This window comes from Agelaius phoeniceus, chromosome 1 (assembly GCF_051311805.1).
Source record: "Agelaius phoeniceus isolate bAgePho1 chromosome 1, bAgePho1.hap1, whole genome shotgun sequence".
In the NCBI taxonomy this organism is placed as follows: Eukaryota; Metazoa; Chordata; class Aves; order Passeriformes; family Icteridae; genus Agelaius; species Agelaius phoeniceus.
In genome coordinates this window covers 133,146,790-133,170,003 of record NC_135265.1, presented here as the reverse complement: position 1 = coordinate 133,170,003, position 23,214 = coordinate 133,146,790, and the positions used below count along the sequence as shown (strand labels likewise).

Below are 23,214 nucleotides of genomic sequence, written 5' to 3'. Positions count from 1 at the left end.
TCAAGGTGTGTTACCACTGGAAGCTGGGGAATGTGCTGCTCCTGGTCAAGCAGCTGATGAATGGTGAGGATGCTGCACAGGGAGGCAAGGGATGAGGCTGCCTTTCCATGTTGGCAGGGCAGGCTGTGTGGGGACCAGCACCTTCACCCTCAGAAATACAGCCCAAACAGCTGGGCACCAGAGACAAAAGAGCCTCCAGACTCTGAAATCTGCAGGGGATGTTTAAAGAAACAAAGAGTATCAAACCCGGGAAGAGTGAGAAAGGGGAAATACAGCTCTGACCAATCATAGAGAAAACAAGCATAGCTCTGACTCAGCAGAAATTACAGTGAAATCAAAGATGTGGGCAGCAAGGGTTGTTGTCATTAGTAATAAAAAAAACCCTAAGTGCAGTTTAGTAAGAGCTGACCAATATACTAGGTGGCAAAGTATGAGTCAAAGCAAGTGCAGAGCTGTGAGTCATCCACCTCAAAGGGCTTTATCCTTGGATAAAAGTCAAAGAGACAGCTCAGGGAGAAAAAAGGAGTGTAGGAAAGGACAGAGACAATTGCAGAGCAATGGGCTTCCTCACAGAGCAGAGGCCACGTGGAGGGCAAGGCAGCTATCAGCCAGTAATGCTTCCTTACTGTTATTTCTGTATACATTTCACAAATACAGGGGTCAGCCTCCTTCTCTGGGGAACTTCACCTGCAGCACAAACAAGAAGTAGAGCAAGATCAGAAAGAGGGAAGTGGTACAGAAAGCAAGTCACATCACTAAGGGTGTGTGTTTGTGTCTGTGTGTGTTTGAAGGAACAAATATTTATCAGGACTTTTCTCCTGCAGTCCATTTACCAAGACTTTATTACTGATACAGTGCTCTGCAGGAGCAATACAGCAATTAGTCAGCTGACATGGCTTTGTCTTATAAAGTAAGATGAAAAGCAAGAAACTAAATTACAGGTCAGATAAAGGCAACTGTGATAAGGATCAATGCCATTTAAGAGGGTGAAAACACAGAGAAGGAACTCTTTCAGGTGGGATGGAGAGAGGAAAAAAAAAGGGATGGAGAAGATGATGAGATGGTTAGAAGGACGTAGAAGAGAAAGTGCACAGGATGAGAGGCTGTCGAGCATCACACATGTCTAAACACAGGGTGACATGAGTTAGTTCTAGATTACAGGGAAGCACAAGGAGTGACAGGAAGAAGCAAAGAAAATGAATATGCAGGATCTCATGCTGCTTCAAGGACAGTAAATACAAGAGGCAGGGTAGAAAGAACAGGAAGATGGTCATGGCAATCACATCTGTAGTGTCTTCCATCTGCGGAGGGACTGTTTAAAGAAATTCCAAAGGCCTTAGGAGAAAACAAAACACAGATTTACCACCAGAGGATTGAAGCTAAGAGAGAATTGAGACAAAGCATGTTTCCATGTCCACAGCTCAGTTTCAGAGTCCAAATCTAAATCAGCTCCCTTGATTTAATGAGTATTTTCCATGTTTTACAATACAGCAGATGACCATAGAACCTGGCTCACTTACATCCTAGGCAAGGCAGGCATGAACTCAAGCAATCAAAACCAATGGAGGCTGTGCTGAAATAAGATAGGAAAAAAATTAAATAGGTGGGAAAAAATCCCAAAGGTTCTATATATTTTGTGTAACTTAATTTTCTTATGACCTCCTAGGTCCAGTTTTCAGTAATGCTTCCACATTATCACTATCCCTCAATATCCCCTCACTTATTCCCTTGCAGTCCCTGTATCAGGTGGGAGCGCACACCTTTCCAACTTTAAGCAAAATTCTGGTCTCACAAACACTTTTGTAGGCAGTACTTTTTTACACTTTGATAGAAGATATACAGCTTTGGGGAGAGAAGAATGTGAAATAATTAAAATAAGGAAAATCTTTGGATACTGAGAATCCAGAACCGTAAGTTAGCAGCCTGAAAATTAACCCTACAAAAGGCTGAAATTAGTAGAATGGGTGAAGTATCCACAGTTGTTACCTGATTATTGAAACTTTACAAATATTTTTAGGCACGGGATTTTTAACATACAAAAATATAACCTGGTTTGTTTACAAAATAAACAACTACATATTTTTAAAAAATTCTGTGTAATAACAAACATGCCCAGTATTAATGCATTACACTAAGGTCTGTATCTGTCTCCTGTCAACAATCTCTAAAGGAGAGAAAGAATGATTGTTAAACTGGAAAGCATCAGTACCATGAACTTGTAAATAAAAAGGAAAATTATGTCTGCAGGGCTTAGAAATAATATGTAAACAGAGAACAAATGCCATCATGCAGATACATGATGCATGTTTGTACAGAGAAAGCTTAGAAAAAGAACACAACATCCTCGTATTTATTCATTGTAATGTATTACAGCACAATGTTTAGGCCACATAATAAGCTGTCAAATGAAATAACTTTCATATATTAGTTGAGGAACGTATTTTGGAAGATTGAAGTGCAACAGTAATAACATTTTCAACATTACCTTAACAATCATTTCAGCATGTGCATTCTGGGAGAAAGAAACTTGCATGAAAAATGATTTTTGATTCTCCCACCTTCAAATGTGCAATTTTTTTCCTTAGGAAAAAAGGAAAATTGAGTGAGCAGGCTGGATTTTTCACTTCTCTGCTAACTATGCATGTAAATAACTTGATATGCATTTATAATTTTACTGAAATCAAGGTGTGGGATGATCCATATTGGAGCATCAGAAGAAAACTGAAGTTGCACAATAAATGCAACAAGGTACACTATAAAACAACAGGTACAAAGAAGGCGTAAGAAAAAACATCTAGAGGACAATGGAGCAATTGTTTATTTTATGTCTGTCCATGTACTGATGGTCTGAGCACAAATATTTGAAACAATTACTGTTCTTTTCATTGCAATGATTATGGTTGCTTATTCCAGTAACTTTAAAAAACCCTACACAAACAAACAAAAAACCCAGCTTGAACATGATGCATTAGAAATGCAATGGATAATTTGTGGATCATTAAAAACATAAGTAACTCCTTTCACTATTCAATAAATCAACAACTGCAGAAGTATTTTAGATTTTATTAAAAAATCCAGGAAACTTATAAATCTCATTTTACACTCCAACAGGACACACATATTGGTTTAGTTTTTCCTTGCAGCTGCCAGACAAGCAATCAGTTTTCCAGCAGCTGCTCAGCCATTGGCCTGACTGTAGGTCAGGAGACATGCAGCATCCAAGGGGCAATTCCCACAAACCTCCAAGGGACAACTCCCACAGACCTCCAAGGGACAATTCCCACAAACCTCTTCCGTAGAAGAGTGACCAGTTCTTTAATCACAGAATCAATTAGTTTTGAAAAGGCCTCTGAGATCATCGAGACCAATCTCTGACCAAACACCACCATGTCAACTAGACCCGGGCACCAAGTGCCCCGTCCAGTCCTTCCTTACACACCTCCAGGGACACTGATTCCACCACGTCCTGGGCAGCCCGTTCTAATGTCTAATCAGCCTTTTTGTGAAAAATTTCCTCCAGATGTCCAACCTAAACCTTCTCTGGCACAGCTTGAGGCCCTGTCCTCTCCTCCTACCCCTGGCTGCCCGGGAAAAGACGCTTCCATGGCTACAACCTCCTTTCAGGCACCCGTAGAGAGCCTTAGGGTCACCCCGAGCCTCCTCTTGTCCACGCTCTCTGGAGGCCCGGTCCCTCTGGAGCGGCACCAACCGCGGCGGTTGGGGCTGCGCGGCGGTGCGGGCAGCGGTGCTGCGGAGCTCCCGCACGGGAGCCCTGAGGCCGCCCGGCAGCGCCCCGGTGCGCCCCTGCACGTCCGCTGTGGCCGCTGTGCCCCGGAACGCCCGGTGCGCCCGCTGTGCCCCCGTACATTCGCTGTGCCCCGGTGCAGAGGCGCCCGGCGCGCTCGCTGTGGCCCTGAACGTTCGCTGCGTCCCGGTGCGCCGCCGCTCGGCTCCGGCCGCCCGCCGCGCTCCGCAGCCGCAGTTCCGGCGGTGGGAGGAAGCGCGGGGCCGCTCCGCTCCGCTCCGCTCGCCGGGGGATGCGGGAGCGCTCCCGCCCCCGCGGCCGGCGGGAGGCGGGCGGCGGCGCGGGCGGGGCGGACGCGTCGCCCCGCAGAGAGCGGCGGGGGGAGCCAGCGGCGGGCTGCGGGCACGGGCCGGCCATGGAGGAAGGTGAGGGGCGGCTCCTCAGGCCGCGGAGCCGGAGCCGGGCGGAGGCGGTCGGGGCCAGGCCAGGCCGCGGGCTCGGGCCGGCGGTGTGGCCGCCCCTCGCGGTTTGTGCCAGGGCACGGACGGAGCTGAAGCACTGGGCTGCAGGACACAGGCGGCCTCCCGGGCCCAGCCCGCCCCGGCGGCCCCTCGGGCCCCAGCCCAGCCCGAGGCAGCCCGTCCTTTGCAGCCCCAAGAGGGAGGCCGGGCCGCTCTCTGGGGCACTTGGGGTCTTTTTCTCTTCCCTCGCCTGGCATTGTCTGTGGGCAGAGCGCCCGGGGCAGCATCTGTGGGCTCCGTGGATGCTTCCGTTAGTGTGCTTTCTCTTTGGGCATCCTTCCGTATGTTTTAGTCAGTCTTCTTTCTCGTTTCGTTAAGTATTAGAGAGCATCCAAAAGAGGGCTGCGAAGGTGGTCAAGGGCCTTGAGGGGAAGCTGTATGAGGAGCAGCTGAAGTCACTTGGTTTGGTCAGACTGGAGAAGATTGACGGAGACCTCCAGCTTGCTCAGGAGGGGAAGAGGAGGGGCAGATACTGATCTCTTTTCTGTGGTGACGAGTGACAGGACCCGAGGGAATGGCCTGAAGCTGCGAATGGAGGGTTTAGGTTGGTAATTAGGAAGAGGTTCTTTACCCAGGGGCGGTTGGGCGCTGGAACAGGCTCCCCAGGGAAGTGGACGCAGCACTAAGCCTGATAGAGTGCAAGAAGCGCTTTGACAGTGCTCTCAGGCACATGGTGTGATGATTGAGGTGTCCTGTGCAGGGTTAAGAAGTGGACTTGGATCATCTTCGCAGGTACCTTCCAATTCAGTGCATTCTGAGATTCTGTTTCATTTTAAGCCCCTACACAAGCATTTTTCTCCATGTCTTTTCAGTGCAAACCCCCTTTTTAGGGGTTATGAGATGGCATTTAGTTTTCTTGGAGAAATCAGCAGAAATAAAACTGTTAATAGGTACCCAGAAAAATGCAGAAGCAAAACAAGCATATGCAAATCTGTCCCATGGCATATTCCAGCCTCCCAGCTGTTCTCAGCAGGGGTACTTTCTGAGTTGCACATGGTTTCTGTATGTTTAGGAGTCTCCAGCTGCTTGTCCTCCACAACTGTGTCCGTATTCTTATGAATCTGTGCAAACTCTTGGTTTACAGAACATTCTTTCAGTAGGAGTGTTCTGCGTGAAGGTGATGTGCAATGAGCTGGTTCTTTTTAGCATGACTCATTAGATTTGTTTGAGAACTTTTTGTATTAGAAAAGGTGAATCACTGCTCTCTATTCAGTGTGTTTGTGCACTTCACTAACTAGTAGACGTCTGGCATGTTTGTGTTGGTCATCCTCTTTTCTAGACTGAGGCATCTTCAATTTGCTTCCTTGTTCCTTGTATGGAAGCCATTGCACAACTTAAATCACCCTCATGGCCTTTCTCTGAATGTTTCCCAGCTCTATCTTACCATTCTTTAAATGAGAAGACAAAAATTACAGACAGTGCTCAATTAGTAGGTGGAAAGTAGATAAGTATAGTGGCACAAAGTAGGAATGAGTTATATTTTTCTGCAATAGAAACACAAAAATAAGTGGAATGCATGTTTTCTGAACAAGAACTTGTTCAAACTGGGGACTTACAGGGAACTGTAAGTTCCCTGTAAGCAGATGAGAAGCAGATGAAAAATTATGTGCTGGATAGAGAGTTACTAGAGGCTGTGTCATCAGTTCAAAATTCTAGATAATTCTTAGTTGTTACCTTGTTTGACTTTCACATCACTCTGTTTGAAGGATTTGTTGAAGTGAAAACAGCATTTTTCTTGTTTGTGGCAGCAGCAAGAAACAGAAGTAACTCACATCTTTTTGTGTTATTGCTTTGAGGCAGAATATGTTGAGCAGTCTTCAAAACCGAGGTGAAGATCTTTTGCTGATTGAGATGTTGTTTCAGAAGTAGAATTTTAAACTGTTACTTCCTTGGGAGCTTTCTCTTACTGCTTGAAATGCTATACTTTATAAGTTTGTTACACTTCTGCTATGGTTCACTTCTCTGCCAGAGAAGCAAAGGCCTTTTCCTCCAGTGATCTCAGTGCTGTTGCTTTGGTCATAACTAGAATGACAGGGGCACTCACTTGTCATTCCAAGCACATATCTGCCCACTTTTGTGATCTAGGATTTTCTTCCAGTGCTTTATTTTGCATGGTACAAATGATTTTTAACTGCAGTGCACTTGGTGTTTGCATTGCTGATAAACTTCTCATATACATGTCATGAAGAGATGCTGGTGTACATTTCATTTTGGATTGGCATGAAGATAAATGTGATACTGAACACCCTAAGCCTTGTGTTGTTTAGACTCTTTCCAGTTCTTGTCTTGTTTAAGAAGGTAGACATTTTCTGTTCATTCATGAAAATGTTACCATTGAGATCTTGGTTTGCTCAGAATGATTTATAATTTGCTCTGTTAAGACACTGGTGTCCTATACAGGCAGACATCACTTTAACCATTTATATTTCTCTCTCTAGTTTCTAACTTTTAGATTTAATAGCCGGGAATTAAAAATAGACTGAATTAGAATTGAAGTAATTAATATACAACCAGAGTACTTAAAAGCTTTGTTGTGGGGTGTGAAGATTGACACTTCAAGTTTGAAGTTGGATGGATTTATGAAGGAGCTGTGTTAAGTCCAGAGGAAAATTGGTGGCTGCAAAATTTCAAGCAATGTTGGACAGTAGGTCAAGCAGGAGAGCTAAAAATTCTGGAGCGTGAATTACAGTTAAATCTTTACATTACACTTCCAGAATGATGTAAATGTTGTGGAATATCTTTAATATAGGAATTATAAAATACTTTTTGCAATGAGTCTTTTTGTATTCACAGACCTGCAGTCAGTGAATTAGCCTCATTGCCTTTCAGACTGTAAAATAAATGGACCAGGACTTCAAATTGCTGCTGCTCACAAAAAAGTGAACAGAAGCCCTTGGTCTTGTGATGTGATCTATGTGACTGAACTAACTGGGCTTTTAAATTATGTGTTAGACTAAATATTCGTAAATCTGCTTAGTTCCAGTAGATCCAAAAGCAGGAAAAAAGTGATATTACATTTACTTTATAAAAGCCTTTGCTATATAAATAATAGGCATCTCAATTTAAAAGTAATGGACTAGTCAGTTTTTGTATTACACTGCTACAGCTGCAGAAAAACTAGGATGAGGAATTGGCACCAGTTTCTCCCAGTGTCTGCATCAACTTATCTAAACTACTGATTTTCTTCATTTGTGTTCACCAAATGGAATAAACCAGTTAGCTTCCAGTTTGGCTTTTGGGTAATCCCAGAGTGTGGCCTCAAGAGAATACTGTCGTTTTTTCTAAGGAATAACATAAGAATTGATTTCTATGGTGTTATATTATTATTTTAGTTGGGCATATGACGTCCTTTAATTGAGTCTTTGTCACATATATCATCCATGGGATTGAATCAGTAGCAGCAACTGGCTGCTACCTGCTGCTGTGTGGATTTCCCAGTGTGATTTTATGTATTGTGTTGCAATAACTTAAAAAAAATGTCTTCAGGGGCAGCAGACCTGCGACAGAGAAAGAAACAAAACTGCACAGAATCTGACAAAATGGCTCCAGAGGAGAGAAACAAAGAAAATTCAAAGCTGGGAAGGTCGCCAAAATGTAAGCTACAGAATTTTTAGCTGACTTTTGATTGTTTTTTTCATTATTCTCTTACATTTTATGGGAAGATATTTGTAGCACAGTAATTTATAACACACTTACTTTGAATTAGGTTTTTGAATATTTTGAGGGAAAACAGGCATGCACATTGGAGTTCTTTAATAATGACATTTTATGCGTTGGAGGGTGAAATGGTAGTCTTGGACTGTTTCAGGCTTGAGGAGGTAGAGGCAGGGGAGTTAAGAAATTTATTATTACTATTTGCATACAAATAAATATTTTTATTGTTTCTGGAATGATCTTCTGGTTGGAAGCTGATACCATGAAGTAATGGTACTGAAACAAGAACAGACAAAAAGTCCTTAGAGCTTTTCAAGAAACAGAACTAAAACTAGGTATAAGTTTAGGCAAGTGCTCACCAAACTACCAAAAGCTTTTATGTTAAAAGTACATACTAACTCAAAGGAGATACAGGTGTAGTAGACACCCTTTGAATGAGTTTGGTAAAATTCAGATCCGTTTGTTCTTATATTCAAAAACAGAATGGAAAATAGAATGTCTCAGAAATTATGTTAGATGCAGTATACCACCTCTGTCTGTTAATGTCTTTAAGTTTGTGGTGTTTTGGGTAGAATCTAGAGTTTGCTCTGTTTATCTGGAAGAGGCTTTTCCTTCTTGGAATTCATTTGACAACAAAGCTTGCTGGAGAAAATTTGCAGTGTAGTGTGTTGAATATTTTGTCTGTGAAACAATGATAACAACTGGGAAAGAAAACTACAGGACGGGAGTAACAAACCAGTTTTCAATGTATCTGTGCTGCTGATGGTATGATAATTCTCATGCCAGTAGGTTCACTTGTTGTTCAGAAGTAAGAGTCGTGTTTAGGCTGTGCTGTTTGTTTCTCAGTGCTCTGGACTATTTTATCTTTCCCACTGTTCATTTTCAGATATGTTAATCCAGCGTTTTGCAAAGCTTTTCTTTGGCTGTCTCGCGGCAGTCACCAGTGGGATGATGTATGCTGTGTACCTCTCCACATATCATGAACGGAAATTCTGGTTTTCCAGCAGGCAGGTAAAGATAAACTACTGAAACAAAAGCCAAATTGTGTCCTTGAAATCAAATCTGATCCATGTCATGTTGAAACTACTTGCAGTCCTGTGTCCTTCTGCTGAGGCCTCTGTCTTTGAAACAGCTTCTATTTGTCTTCTTTATTTTCTTTTTTTTCCCTCCTGCTAACAGTTGTCGTGGTTTGTCATGCTTTTGTATGTTTTTCCATGTCACCCTTTATCCTTAAAATACCTTTCTAAAATATAAAAAAGTAACTGAAGCATACTGGGATTGCAGAAGCTACTCAACAGGAATATGTGTTGGGCTTTTTGGGGTGTTTTTTGTTTTGTTTTGGTTTTGGGGGATTTTTTGTGTTTTATGGTTGGTTGGTTTGGTTTGGTTTGGTTTTCTTAAGAACTCCATTATTAAGTGAAGTATAGAAAGTTGAATGAAATTTGGGCTTGTGGATATGAAAAGATCCTGTGGATTTTGTGCTGACTTACAATGTGGATTTGAGTTGCTCTGATTCCAAGCATGTTTGCTAAGTTACAGAGAGTATTATGTACCTGGTAGAAATGCTGTGAAGATTAATGTTTTGTGGAATATTTTGAAGATGTACAGTGAAGTCATAACCATGTACCATGTTACAAAACTGGTCTATCTGGAAATATATTGTCTTTGGAAAGAGATTGCAGGAGATTAATTTCTTTTTTTTTTTTCCTAGGAACTTGAACGAGAAATTACATTTCAGGGTGACAGTGCCATTTATTACTCATTCTATAAAGAACTGCTAAAGGCTCCTTCCTTTGAAAGAGGTACAAAACTCATTTGTTTTATTAGCTTTGAAAAGTCCTGTTCACTTTGAAGACAGTAAAAAACTCCTGCAGACTGGGGAGACTAATTTTATTCTCTTATGTAGGTATATTGGTCAGATAAATGAAAAACCACACACTGTCCTAACTTTTCAGTGCCTTTTCAAAAGCAGTATTTAACTATCCTGTATTCCAGCAGATTGCCTTTAATTGATACTCTAGGATAGGGTTAATAATACTCTTATTATGCCCTGTGTCAGAATTATCATTGGGTTTGCCTGTGTCACAATAGTGGATTTTTCTGCCATGTAAATATAATTTATGTTGAATTTGGGAATGAGGGATGAAAATAACTGTTTTCCATCCTCTGTCAGAAGACAGAACAGTTTCTGTCACAAGCTGATCCGCTCCATCCTGTCCCTGCCAGAAGTTTTTAATCTTGTCAGCTGTGATGGATAGATGCTGATGAGCACTGAGTGGTGGGGACAGAAAGGAACAGGAAGGAGAACAGACTGGATGACAATGATCTCTCCTTCCTTTGTGCTCCTGCTCTTTACCCTGCACTGGGTAAAGAGCTCTGGAGCTCTCTGGCCCTGGGTCCCTATACCAAAAGGAAACTAAAGCAGTGAAAAGAAGGAGCACTTCCATGCTTGTTCAGTGAGTTCAGAATGCACTGCACTAGCATGGGACTGGAGCTCAGGAGAGAAGAGGATGGACTGCCCTATCTTGCAGTGGTCTGCCACTGAATTAGTTCAGTCCTTTTGTGAAACCTCACTGAAGCCAGTAAAACTAAACTTTGTGGTTAGTGTTTTATTGGTTGAACAGTTTCCCAGCTGAAATGTAGCACATCAGCAATATCTGAAGTCTTTGGTACACTGAGTGCCTCATGTCCTCTGGGGATATTGCCCATGCTGTGAGTGGGTGGACTGCAGGCCTCATTCAGGGATGCTGTCTCTGCAAACAGGTAGACTCGTGTCTACAAGGTATTACAAGGCATCTAGTCTTCAAGAGTGTATTACAGCTGAACCAGTTGTAAATCCTGAAAGACCTGGTTTGGCCTACAGAGAACCAGCTGCAGACCATACACCAAGATAGGCTCAGAGCTGGAAACAGTTGTCTGTTTGACTATTGTATTGTTTTTGAGGCTTTTGTTCTCCTCCCCCATATCTTGATTTGGGTTGGTTTTGCTCTTCTCTCTATTGTTCTAAGTATTGACAAGTCTTTTCTTTATTTATAACATTTTGAAATGATCTTGGAATGATCCTTCAAGTATGGCAGCTTCAATTCCACCTTAACCCCATAGAAAGGCACATTGTGTTTGGTGAAGGATTCTTAGAAATCTCAGAAATGCCGAGCTGAAAGGGGTGATGAGGCCATCATACCTCACATCCTTCTGGAGACAGGTTTAACACATCCTGCTCATCCCTGTTAGATCTCACTCCTTAAGGTCTTCCTGTGAAGGTGATCTCTAGGAATGTAGTTCCAGGACTGCATCAATGTGTTACTGAAAAGGCTGTGCTTCAGATGATAAGTTTTGGGCCTTCTATTTAAGGACTAGATGAAAAAAGGGTAATAGCTTTCTAGCTAGATCAGTAGGTGGAATGACATCTAACACAGAAGTTTCTCCTTCCTTTTAAACTAGGTGTGGTGAATCAGTCCCTGCCTTTGAATACACTTTAGCCTCTTTTAGGAACAGCAGTAGTAAGTGATTCCAGGAATAATTTTTTTTTGTCTGTAGGTGTTTATGAATTGACGCACAACAATAAGACAATATCACTGAAGACCATAAATGCTGTCCAGCAAATGACTTTGTACCCAGAGTTGATTGCCAGTGTTTTATATCAAGCATCTGGTAGCGAAGTATGTGCATTTTTCCTACTTTCTGTACTTGCATTATGATTGTGTCTCTGTGTGTGTGTATGAGACTTTCTGTGCTGTATCCAACTAATTCATACATTTTTTGTTGAATGAGTTGAGCTAAGGCTCTCACCAGGTCCAGATTCTCCTCAGTCTCAATTCTGATCAGTCTCTGGCATAGGACTTTGGGGGTTTAACACTAAGCAGTAACTTTTTCTCCTATTCTTTACTTCTACAGACTGCTTAGAAATGTCAGGAGTATTTGTGCTATCCATTAAAAACAGGAAAGTTAGTTAACTCCTTTGGAGTACAGAATTCTGTTAATAGTGGTACCTGTCTGCCCATTCTCATAGGGAAAAACACTTCTGTAGATGAACCTTTTGTCAGTTTCTACTCTACTCAGGCTTTGTTCTGCTTATGCTGTGTACTTGTGTCCGCTCTCATTATCTTTCCTTTTTTATTATTTACTTTTTTTGGAATAATTTTTGCCACATCTTTACTTCTTCAAGTTCTTCCCTTTTATAACTTCTACTAGTAGTCCTCTGAACTTCATATCCCACTGTAGGCATAGATTTATTAAATCTGACACATAGAGTGTTCAAGCTAAAGCAAATTCAAAAATCATGGCACTGGCAAGCTGAGTCCTGAAGTGTGCACTTAATTCACACTGCTTTGTTCTTCCCCATGTTTTATTTGAACCCCAAATGAAGGCATGCCCAGTACTTTTCTAAAATAGGAGGCATCTCTTACCTGTTTGTAAAGCACCTAGCACATTGTTAGCAGTAACAAATTGTAAATAGTAATAATTTCCAGCTTCAGCTCAGTTGCCACTATGTCTCTTCGTTTTTATTTGTAATTTCAGGAAGTTATTGAACCAGTGTATTTCTACATTGGTATAGTTTTTGGACTGCAGGGAATTTATGTGACTGCATTGTTTGTAACCAGTTGGGTTATGAGTGGGACTTGGCTGGCAGGAATGCTGACTGTAGCATGGTTCATTATTAACAGGTAAGAAAAACATCTTTATACAATCTAGTTTGTCAATAAGGAATTTTAAAATATTAGTGGATTGAAGTGATTTTAATTAGTGGATTGAATTGCTTTTATTAGGCTTTGTGTTCTCACTGTGAGAGCAAAATCTTATGGTGAATAGAAAACATTTCTAAGAGATTAATTGATTCTCATGATGATTTTTTTAATGGAAAGGCCTCCTGTTGTCCAAACCATCCACATTACCAGTTGAACTGACTTTATGTATGTGTTTGAATACAGGAGTATTCACGTACAATTTCATTTTTCAAAAATATTCCTCAGAAGGCTTAGTTTTGTGCTGATGAAGAATGAAGACAAATACCCAAAACAGCTGTAAAACAGAGCTGCACTCTCTGGCCAGCTCTAAATGTTTTGGCAGTTTTCTGGTAGCATAGAAAGAAATGATCAAGTTGCATTTTTTTGGTAAAGAATATTTGATTTTTTCAAAATCTTCTTTTTGTAGTGGGTTTTTCCTGCAAAATGATATTTTCTTAGATAATCTTAATATCAAGACTTTTTTATTTTAAAACAACTCACTTGGAATTCCCCTTATGAAGCCCCACAATAATAAGGAGCCTCATTTGAGCAATGAAAACCTATGATCATGCTCTTGATTTGTCACCATGGAGCTCTGGGGCTTTCTGTGAACTTGAGAGCACTTGAAATAAAAGAACTATGGAGCAAAATGTTAAAGATATACCTTTAAAGTTGAACTGTTGGGAAGCATCTTCTAGGAGTGTGAAGTCATCATGACAGAATCTGTGATTAGTAGCTGAAAATACTGTTCATCAAGCTGGTGTGAACAGTGGAAAGTAGGAAAAATGGTGAATAAATCTGTAATTTTTTTCAGCAGTGAATAAGATTAAACAGTGTCAACAAAATGAAAGGTTTAGTAGTTAAAAAAGCTTTGAATATGCCTCTGTAAGAGGCTTCAGAGGAAAAAATGAAAGGTAATGCTTTTAAATACCTAAATGATAAAGGAGCTTGAGGCTCCTTTTTAAAGGCATAGTAGACACAAAGCAGACTATGTACCTCTGAGACTGGTGCCTTTGAGTACATTTGAAGCGTGGCTTGTGCTTCTGAGTCACTTTAGCACTTTTAAAAACTTTCATCTACACCTCTAATTGTGTGGATACTGTCAAGTCATTCCATGAGAAAACCCTGCATGCTCCCCATCCGTCTATCTCTTGTTTTGCTGGGCAGAATTTTTCCCTTTAGACAAAATATTTGCTGCTGCTGCTGTGAGGGAGCACCAGTTTGTATCTTATGTTGTGATCAACTACCTAAACCACTTGTTTAAAAGATATTGTATGAGAAATGAAAGGAATCTATTCTCTCAGCTATGAGCTGATTTTCATTGCAGGTCAGAAAAGGCTTGAGGCAGATTGTTTTGCCTTCAGTCCTAAAAATGCCAGCTAACATGGAAACCTGCTAAATGGATGAGTAAAGATTGGGCCTTTCGTGCTGTTAATAAATTGGTGAACTGTATCAGCAGCAAAATTGTGTCAGTGTTACTTTGCACCAAAATCAGGAAAAGTTTGCTTGCAAGGCCACATTTACAACTAGAAGTGGCATTTAGGCTTTCCTTGATATTCTTGTACAACAAATATTTTAATATTTTTGTTTCTTTGTACTTTATTCTAGAACAGACACAACAAGAATTGATTATTCCATACCATCAAGAGAAAATTGGGCTTTGCCATATTTTGCATGTCAAGTAGCAGCTCTCACAGGCTATTTAAAAAAGAACCTAAACTGTTCTGCTGAGGTAAAGCAAAATTAGTTTTTTAATAAAGAGCTGTGGGTAAAACTGTACTCTAGGTTAGTTACTTCTGCTATTGTTGCCCTTCTGGGCAGAAAACAGTAGAAGTTTTGTTTCTTTTTTTCAAAAAAGCCAGTTGAATTTCACCTAGGCATGTGCAGTTTTTGCTAAACAACTTGTGCCCTACCTTATTTTGTCCTCAGGAGGGTTCAGAGAGAACAGTGTGGTAATGGGCCATGTGCTGCTTGTTTTTGAATAAACAGAGGCAGAATTTTTCTCATGTAAACTGTTTTTCTTGAAGAAGATCGTTCTTACTTTCTTACCCCGACTCTGTCTTTAAAATATTTCTTCTGATTGGCTTGAAATGTTTTTGAATATTTCAGTAATTACTTTCTTCCATCTGAAAGTTAAGCATGTCCAAAGTCAGTATTTTAATTATTTCCCTAAACAATAATTAATTTCTGTAGTTTATGTTTTAATGACCTCTCAGTTACTTGACAGACATGCATGGGTACAAAATTAATGCTTTTTCTTTTCTTTTTTTCCTTCTAGAAGTTTTGTTATCTTCTGGTGAATGCCTCAACATACACCTTCATGATGATGTGGGAATACAGTCATTATCTCCTGTTTGTCCAGGCTGTTTCTCTTTTCCTGCTAGACAGCTTTGCCCTAGCACAGACAGAGAAGGTATTGGAACTTCTCAGCCTCCTGACAGCTGGGGACTTAGAGGCAGCCTCTGAGGTGCCTGCCATTCCTACTGCACAAGGCTGAGTGACGAGTGTCTTGCAGCCTGGGCCCAGCTGAAGTGCATGTGATATCCATCAGAAGAATAAAATAACTTCAAACTAAGTCTCTTTTGGACTGCTGTGTTTGGGATAGAAGCTAAACAAAGCTTCTGAGACCTAAAGCATCCTTGGAGAGCTAAAAGAGTGATGAATGATATTCCTCCATTTTGGGCTAGCTGCCTCTTCTCTCTCCTATTCACAGAAGGGTGGGCAGACCAAAGATGTTCTTTGTTGGCTCTGTGCAGTTAAAGGGCTCATTTTCACCCTCAGTGGCCTGTCCTGCACTGCTTTGCCAATAAATAGATTTGACAGATGTTGAGGGAAAATTGATTTTTTTGAATACAAGAAAGTATTTAAATTTATTCTGCAAAATGGCTCTTAGAAATGTTGCAACAATAAGGTGTTCTTATGCTGCCTGTTGCAGTTGTAAATATGCTGTTTTGTACATGCATGCTTTTTGGTTTTGTTAGATATCAAACTGCATGCAATTCTAATTCTTCACCTCTTCTTTCAGTTTCTTTTTATTCTGTTCCTCAGCAGTGGGAAATGTTTGATCTATTGTAGTTCAAAGCAGAGCGTATAAGGGAAAAAATGGGTATTTTGGTAAAAGTCTGAAGAATCAAGCATCAAGGTTTATAACATCTGCTTATCAAGTAGTAAATAACAGCAAGTATAGATAACAGTCTGAGAATTCATTCCTGAGACAGGTTAATGAACAAGTTATTTTGAGGGCGAGAAAACCACCTGTTTACAGATGAGCTCTGTCACAAACTGTGTGTTCTTACTGGTGCATTGTAGTTACTGCTTTGTGTGCTTCATTACTAGATGGGGAGACCTCCTAAAGTACTCCTGCTTATGGTGTTTTTACAGAATTACTGTGAAGTGATTGTCCTTTAGTTACTGAGGCTGACCAGGATCATTTTGATGTGCAATGCTTTCCAGAGCCCTGCTAGATTCATGAGTTGAAGGATTGAGATCCATTAATCTCCTGATTAACAGGGGAAGTGAGCTATCTACTGGTCTAAAAAATAGGATTTATATCCACTGTAGTTTTATCTTATTGTTTCTTTTTTTCTTCAACAGGTGCACGAGGTATACAGAATCTACCTGTTTTCTGTCATTGTGGGGTACCTTCTGCAGTTTGAAAATTCAGCCTTACTAGTGTCACCATTACTGAGTCTTGTGGTAGCTTTAATGCTCTCCAAATCCCTTCAGGTAAGTAGACTTTCTTCTAATGCTGAGTCTAGTTTTAAAATTTAAACTGAACTCCAAAATTATACAGCATTCTTTAAATATTTTTGCAGATGAATATGAAAAAAAGCACATTTGTGTCAAGATTGCTGAAAATAATGTATATTTATTTGGTACTTACAGTAGCAGTGACACTAAACTTCTTATTAAAGGTAAGATTCCTCTGAAAAATTGATTTTAATTTCAGAATCTAAATTAAAAGTTGCAGATACATCTTGAAAAAATATTTTGAAATGTTGCTTACCTTATTGATATGACAGTTCATAGCTTAATTCATAGTTAGTATGAGTCCTAAAAATTGAATCATTTTGTAGCAACTCAAACAGCTTCGTCTTGTTGTGGTTTTGGTCTTCTGGGTTGAAACAGTTTAGAAATACTCTTTTAAAGGACATTTTATCTGTTTCATAAATATGTGGTTTGCTATAACTTGAATGGCCTCTACAGACTAGTCTGAATATTAATACAATATTCTTGGGCATGGTGACACAATAGCCAGGAGCAAGTATGAGTGGTCCTAGGGTAGATAATAGTTTTCAAGTACATTTCAAGTAGAACATGGGAGCAGAGGCTTTCCCTTTGTGTAGGGGTCAGTTAGGAATTGAGATTACACAGTGGGATTTTAGCCTGGTCTTGTATTTTGATTAGCAATTCCCTCTTGCTGGCCTTTTACACATATTATTGTGTTTTTCTTCTATGCCTCAAACTCATCATGGTTGTGTTAATTAACAGTATGAACTTAAAAGTAAAGAAACTACTGAACCCTAGAAGGCTTGAAAGAATGCTCACATGTAATTATTTTCCTCTGCCATTCAGAATGACTAGCCTTGCTGTATCTCCAGGAAAATAAAATCCAACCTTGAAATATAGGAGTTAAATTACAGTTTTGAGTAAGAGGAGTAAGTTACAGAACTTTAGGCAGCTCAGACAGTCTGTGTGAAGATTACAAATGCTCATGACTTCTGCTCAGCTGCAGTTTTATTTTCTAGTGGAGCCAAGCACAGCACTCTTAGGCTTGCTTGGGAGTAAGTCTGGGCCTGTTTTTCATGATCATTTTTACACTGCTCAGTAGTCTTTTGACAACTTATTGGCAGCTTTTCACTTGTCCTCCTGATGTGGTATGGGAGTGGAATGAAGGGAATAATATTCTCAAGGAAACCCTAAATGTAGATTTATTGAAGATTACAATGCTATACCAGTACCTTAATTAGCACACTTAATCAATTTTGTTAGTTTTAACTAAATCTTGAATAGTTGATTGTTACCTGACGTTTTGTAATTTGAATGACTGTGAAAACTGTTTCCAGCATTTTGTGTGATTTTTCTCTGCTAAATTAATTTTCAGATGTTCATTCCTCATAAAGAAAATGGGCATTTGCTGAAGTTCATTGAAGTAAAACTTGGCTTAAACACAACTAAGTAAGTTTATTTAAACTCTTTACACTTCCCAAGATATCAAAACTTTTGAAACTGCTCTGAGAAGTGTAACGTTTCAGTGGCTTGTGAGAGTTTTATAGAGGAGCTAGGGAAATAGTTTAGTTATTTGTTGTCTGGTAAGATTGAAGTAAAAAAATATGCACATACAGAATTTACTTAGGGTATTGAGGTTTCTGAGGCACTTCAGTATTTTTCATGCCTTAGGGTGAAAGCATTTCATGGATTTTTGTTCTCTTGTGATGTTGAAGAATGAAAACTTTCTGTATCCTGTCTAGTGTTTCTAATAAGACTTGAAAGCAAAGATAATAGGGTAAAGGTGGCAGTATGAGCTTTTTATAGCCTGGAAAAAAGGCTCTGGAAAGAGTCATGAACTATTGATACTATCTCAAAAGAGGCTTGTGTTTGTGGGTACCCCCAATATTCCCTTTATGTTTTGGAAGAAATTAGGACAAGGGACATCTTAATAGTCAGAGGGAATTGTGATTCTAAGAAAAAACATTAGTATCTGTAAAAGAGTTGGATGTTGGACTGCAAGATGTCATGGCAACAGATTTTCTGGAAAACTTCCAATGGAGTGTTAGTAAGGACTGACACACTCCTGGACCCAAGCCAAGATTTGCAATTCCATGCAGGAATTGGAACTCTCTCTGAAGAACTGCATCTCTCTTACAAAAAGCTACTTCACAGCCTTTCAGGGGAGCAAGTGGAAAATGACATCACACCCAACTGAAACTGTTGGGGAACTTTTGGAGGACAAGATGTAGGGATGTTGACTGTGATGCATCGTTTATCACACACACATACTCATTCTTAAGTGTTTTGCAAGAAAACAAAGGACTCCTGGTCAGGATTTCAGTTTATTCAGCTCCCAGGTATTTATAGATTTCCCTCTTTTTCCCCCTGTGGCCTTGCTAATATCACTTTACAGACTCTGCAGTGAAGCCAGAGACTGAGACAAACTGGGTGCCTTTACGCTGGAACACTGTGTAACTATGTATTGGAATTATGATTTGCAGCACAAGAGCTTCAAGATCTCTCTTTTAAGGCCAGCTGGGACATGCCCACCTGTTAATCTTTAAACTGATTCTGTCTAATTGAAAGTGGTTCTGTCCTCTAGTCTTCCCTTGGGAGATAATGAAAGAGGGAGGGAGGCAAAACACAGTAAGACAAGAATGCATTCCCAGCACTGCGTGCTGCACCAGTTCCAGTTGAGAATACACACTGACAGTGCTTCTGAGCAGAGGGTATTATCTTCCTGCTTGCTAACTGAGGAAGAAGAATGATGAAGTGGCTTCAGCTACAGAACTAGAATTTCAACATTAAAGATTTTATTCCTGGCAGTGTCTCAGGCTTCTTTGTGATCTCAGATGACCACTTTCCTTTCTTTGTCTCCTTGTTTGGAATGAGGACAAGCATACCTTCTTGCATCAATATCTCTAAAATCTTAATCCACCGTGACAACAAGATTCTTTTGGTCCCCATAATGGAGTTATGTAGGAGGTTGGGCTTTTGTGATATAAAGGATTTGTAGTCTGGTCTCTTCAGATCACAGATACTTTTTGGGAAGATGGACTTTTGGCAGTTACTTTAAAGAGTATTTGCAAAGCAGTTTCAAATGATAAAAAGATAACGTCAAAGATGAATTTCAGATAGTTTCCTATGACATGAATCGGTTAAACTGCAATTGTTTTGTGCTGGGTTGTTGGGGTTTTTTTCCTAATCTATGGGATATTATTATTGTTTTTAATGGAATGTTTTTGCCTTACTAGGAATTTTACAATGAATTGGCTCCTTTGTCAAGAATCTCTTCAGGCACCCTCCCAAGACTTTTTTTTGCGACTAACACAGTCATCACTGTTGCCTTTTTATATTTTAGTATTAATTATCTGCCTTTTTTCTGTAACTCAGGTCATTTTTAGGAGAATTTGGTAAGTAACTTGTTTATGTGAAAAATAAGTTAAAAATAAGAGGCTCCTGGATGCCTCAGGGAATGGTAATCATGTTTGTTGCTCCAAAGTTTATTTTACCACTGAACTTGTCAGGGTGTGAGTGCCAGTGGGAAGGCCCACAAGAGCCTCCTAAAGAAAAGTCTTTTAGTGAGGAGGTTCTTGAGCAACCCTCCTGTCAGAACAGGGAGTTGTCATTGGTTTGTTTCCCTGCAGATGTAATTCCTGCTGAGCTCTGGCTAATGTTTGCTGATGTGTTTGTCTCTTCCCACTGACAGAGAAATATGTTATATCTGTAATTCTCCTTCCAACAGCAAAGTTATCTAATTGTTGCTAGAATTTGTTTTTCTGTATTGCATTTGGGGTTTTTGGGTTTTTTTCAAGTTTACATGTTGAGAAAGATGAGATGGGTGGAGCTGAGAGGGCTTTGGATTTCTAATGCCTCACTGTTGTTTTTTAAAAACACTTGTTTACTGTGATAAAGTCCACTAGCCTTTGCTGCTTGGAACAGAACTGAAGTAAAACTGACTCAATTAGTTTTAGCTTCACAGTGATTCACAGTTGCCTTGAGAGGAGGGGTAGTGGAACTGTCCTTGTAAAAAGACTAAGAATACCAACACTGTAGATCCTAGTATAATTTGTCTTGGAAACTCAGTGGTTAGGAAATTATCTCTTCCTGGTAGAAGATGAATGGTGTAACTTCTCAGATACTGGAACGAATTTCTCACTTGTCTGCAGCAAAAATCAATAGGTTTATTTCAAGGATGAAGGCTTCTAACAGATAAAGATTATGCTGCTGTAAATGAAAATGTTTGTCAGGTTGGATGTGTGATAGGATATTCAGAACAACAGAGCAAACTTCTTATTGTTTGCTAGTGGTTGAAATAACTATTTATTACTTTGTAATGAGCAGTGACTACATTATGTCCAACACCTTTTTAAAGAAAATCTTAAAATAAACCTTTTCCTCTCTCTCTTTTTTTTTTAAGTTTTTGAATCAGTTAATAATCTCAAAATATAATTTCTAATTTTCATAAGGAAGCTTATTATAAAAATGTAAACAGAAATCACATCATGGTAGAAGGAAGTGTTATTTATTCTATGCCTTGCTATCTTGTTAGTAGAAAACCTTTCACTGCAAGATTTTGGCTATGATTTTTATTTATTATATATAATTAGACTTTATAATAATGTGACTATAAGCTACTTTTGTTGTCTTTGTTGTACACATATTCCATACACAATTATCATCCTGCAGATTCTATAATTCTTTACCGTGCTATTGGTAAGAAGGAGTGTGAAATGCATGTTCAGCATGATTTGTCTGAATGTTTGTAGAGTGTACATGCTCTTATATTAGACTGTCTCTTGGTGCTGGATTACCTTAAAGTAAGATTTGTAGTCATAAGCAGTGATCCCATTGTATTAATTGACAGCCATTGCTTCAGAGAGGTTGCAATCTAAATCAAGGGACAGTGGGTACTGATAGGTCAGTGATCAAGAACAAAAAGCAAGTGAACAGTGCAATAATATTATATGCTATGATATGGAATGATCTCAGTGCACTGCTGACTTAAAAGTATTTTTATTGGCACCTTTTCCTGGGATAATATCTGAATTAAGTGATGTCTCATTTTCTCCAACTGCAGTGGTGAACCACTGAAAGAGACAGTTAAACTTGAGGATGGTCGAATTGGAGAGAGGCCAGAAATAGTTTATCATGTAATTCACACAATTTTGCTTGGTTGTCTAGCGATGTGTTTGGAAGGGTAAGTCTGATTTTGATGTATCTCTTTTGAAATCAACAGAGTTCCTTGCTGGACATGATGCACTGTTTACCCCTTTGAAATCACCCTTTTTCAGAAATAATTTTGGCATAGAGTGATACTACTAAGGAGTAGTCAAAATAATTTTGATTATAAATTTGATATGGCTATATGAACACTTGTGCTTGATCTCTTGAACATGTTTTCCAAGCTTTTATGCAGCCAAGGTCCAAGACATTAATTGAATCACATTTAAATCACTTTCCTTATGGTATTTAGTATAGAACTGTGCTGTAATTATTTTTAGCAAGAACTTGTGTAGTGTTTTGATGAACAGAATAGTGCTGGAATATTGGGACGTGGAAGATTCCTTATCCATCTTCTTGTGTGTAGGCTACCATGAAGTGTACCTCTGCTTGACACGTTAAAGCAGTAGCAGAACTAGTTTCAAAAGTATTGTGTTAGTCCTTAAAGCTAGAGAATCTGATGTTTGGAAGACATTGTTGTTCTAGTCTTTTTATCAGCTTAATCAGCTTGAAGATGTCAGACTTGTGTTTTTATTAGGCTCCTCATCTTAAAATCTAAATATTCACAAATGTTGCCTAAAGTGAGCAGACTGTTTTGTTATCCTGTAGTTTTTCTAAGTTGACTAGTCTACGCTTAAGAGTTAATTAAATATTTTCCTTTCCTTTCTTCAGGAAGTCCCTTATAGTACATTGTCTGTACAGCTTTGTCAAATAGCTGCTTTTTATCCCTTCTTGGCTGGAAAAGCAGCCTAGTGACTCTACTATTCTCTTTGTTTTTCTTTCATCCTCCCCTGAGCTCTGTGAAGGATTTTGTCATCTTTTACCTTGGATCTTGCTCCTCCATCTCACAGCAGATAATCAGGTGCCAGCTCTTCTGCTAGAGATTTCTTGGTTTACCCTCCAGTACCATCAAAGTTGACCTCAGATTGTCTGAACATCCAGACTGTTACTGGCATGAGAAAAAAATCAGAATGTTTTTATAATAGTTTGAGTACAGAGGCATACACAGGGTCCCAACTAAGTTATTGCAGTGTTTTTCAGAATGAAATATCTATGGACACCTTATGTTTGTATGCTTGCTGCATTTGGTGTGTGTTCTCCTGAACTTTGGATGACGCTTTTCAAGTGGCTTCGACTGAAAGCTGTGCACCCAATACTGCTGGTGAGTTGCTGTTGCCAAAGTTGTGGAAAATACAGCTAGCAGGTATATAGCTTGGCAAACAAGAAGTACCTAAGACCCATGAAAGAACCCATGAAAGCAACAGGTTGTTCTGTGAGCAGTGGATTGCATATGGTCTGCTTTTTCTGTCTTTTCTTCTTAGTGTCATTTGCTCTCTGGTACCTGGTGATAAAGTTGCTTTCACACTACAACCTTTCCTCATAAAAAGCAGAGCTGTCTTCATCTGCCTTTCACTCTTCTCAATTTCTTTTAGCAAATATTTGAGACCTCAATCTCTCTTTCATATCTAGTTGGGATTGGTTAAGAAGGTCATGCACTTTTTAGGAGGAATGCAGGAGAAAAAGTACTGGTGCACAGGGAAGGCGTAAGCTTTGTTTCACTGAGAAATGGGTCTTTAAATGGTGTAGTAAGGTGAATATAACTGCTGAGAGTAAACTGCTTCACAAGAAATGGTAA

At 39.7% G+C, this 23,214-nt stretch overlaps 1 protein-coding gene across 2 annotated transcripts in view; it reads left to right on the top strand.

Moving 5' to 3' along the window:
* Positions 1-3,569: 3,569 nt before the first annotated feature.
* DPY19L4 (dpy-19 like 4) overlaps positions 3,570-23,214 on the top strand; it is a 34,034-nt gene continuing 14,389 nt past the window's right edge. For both annotated transcript variants that reach the window (XR_013184657.1, XM_054640981.2), the window contains exons 1-14: positions 3,570-4,170; positions 7,753-7,860; positions 8,807-8,931; positions 9,632-9,722; positions 11,458-11,579; positions 12,439-12,584; positions 14,253-14,376; positions 14,923-15,057; positions 16,239-16,370; positions 16,460-16,558; positions 17,749-17,822; positions 19,610-19,768; positions 21,436-21,555; positions 22,620-22,740. Coding sequence is in view for 1 of the 2 variants with exons in the window: in XM_054640981.2 (XP_054496956.1) it covers positions 4,038-4,170; positions 7,753-7,860; positions 8,807-8,931; positions 9,632-9,722; positions 11,458-11,579; positions 12,439-12,584; positions 14,253-14,376; positions 14,923-15,057; positions 16,239-16,370; positions 16,460-16,558; positions 17,749-17,822; positions 19,610-19,768; positions 21,436-21,555; positions 22,620-22,740 (1,689 nt within the window). In the remaining variant the exon portion in view is untranslated. The remainder of the gene's footprint in view (positions 4,171-7,752; positions 7,861-8,806; positions 8,932-9,631; positions 9,723-11,457; positions 11,580-12,438; positions 12,585-14,252; positions 14,377-14,922; positions 15,058-16,238; positions 16,371-16,459; positions 16,559-17,748; positions 17,823-19,609; positions 19,769-21,435; positions 21,556-22,619; positions 22,741-23,214) is intronic.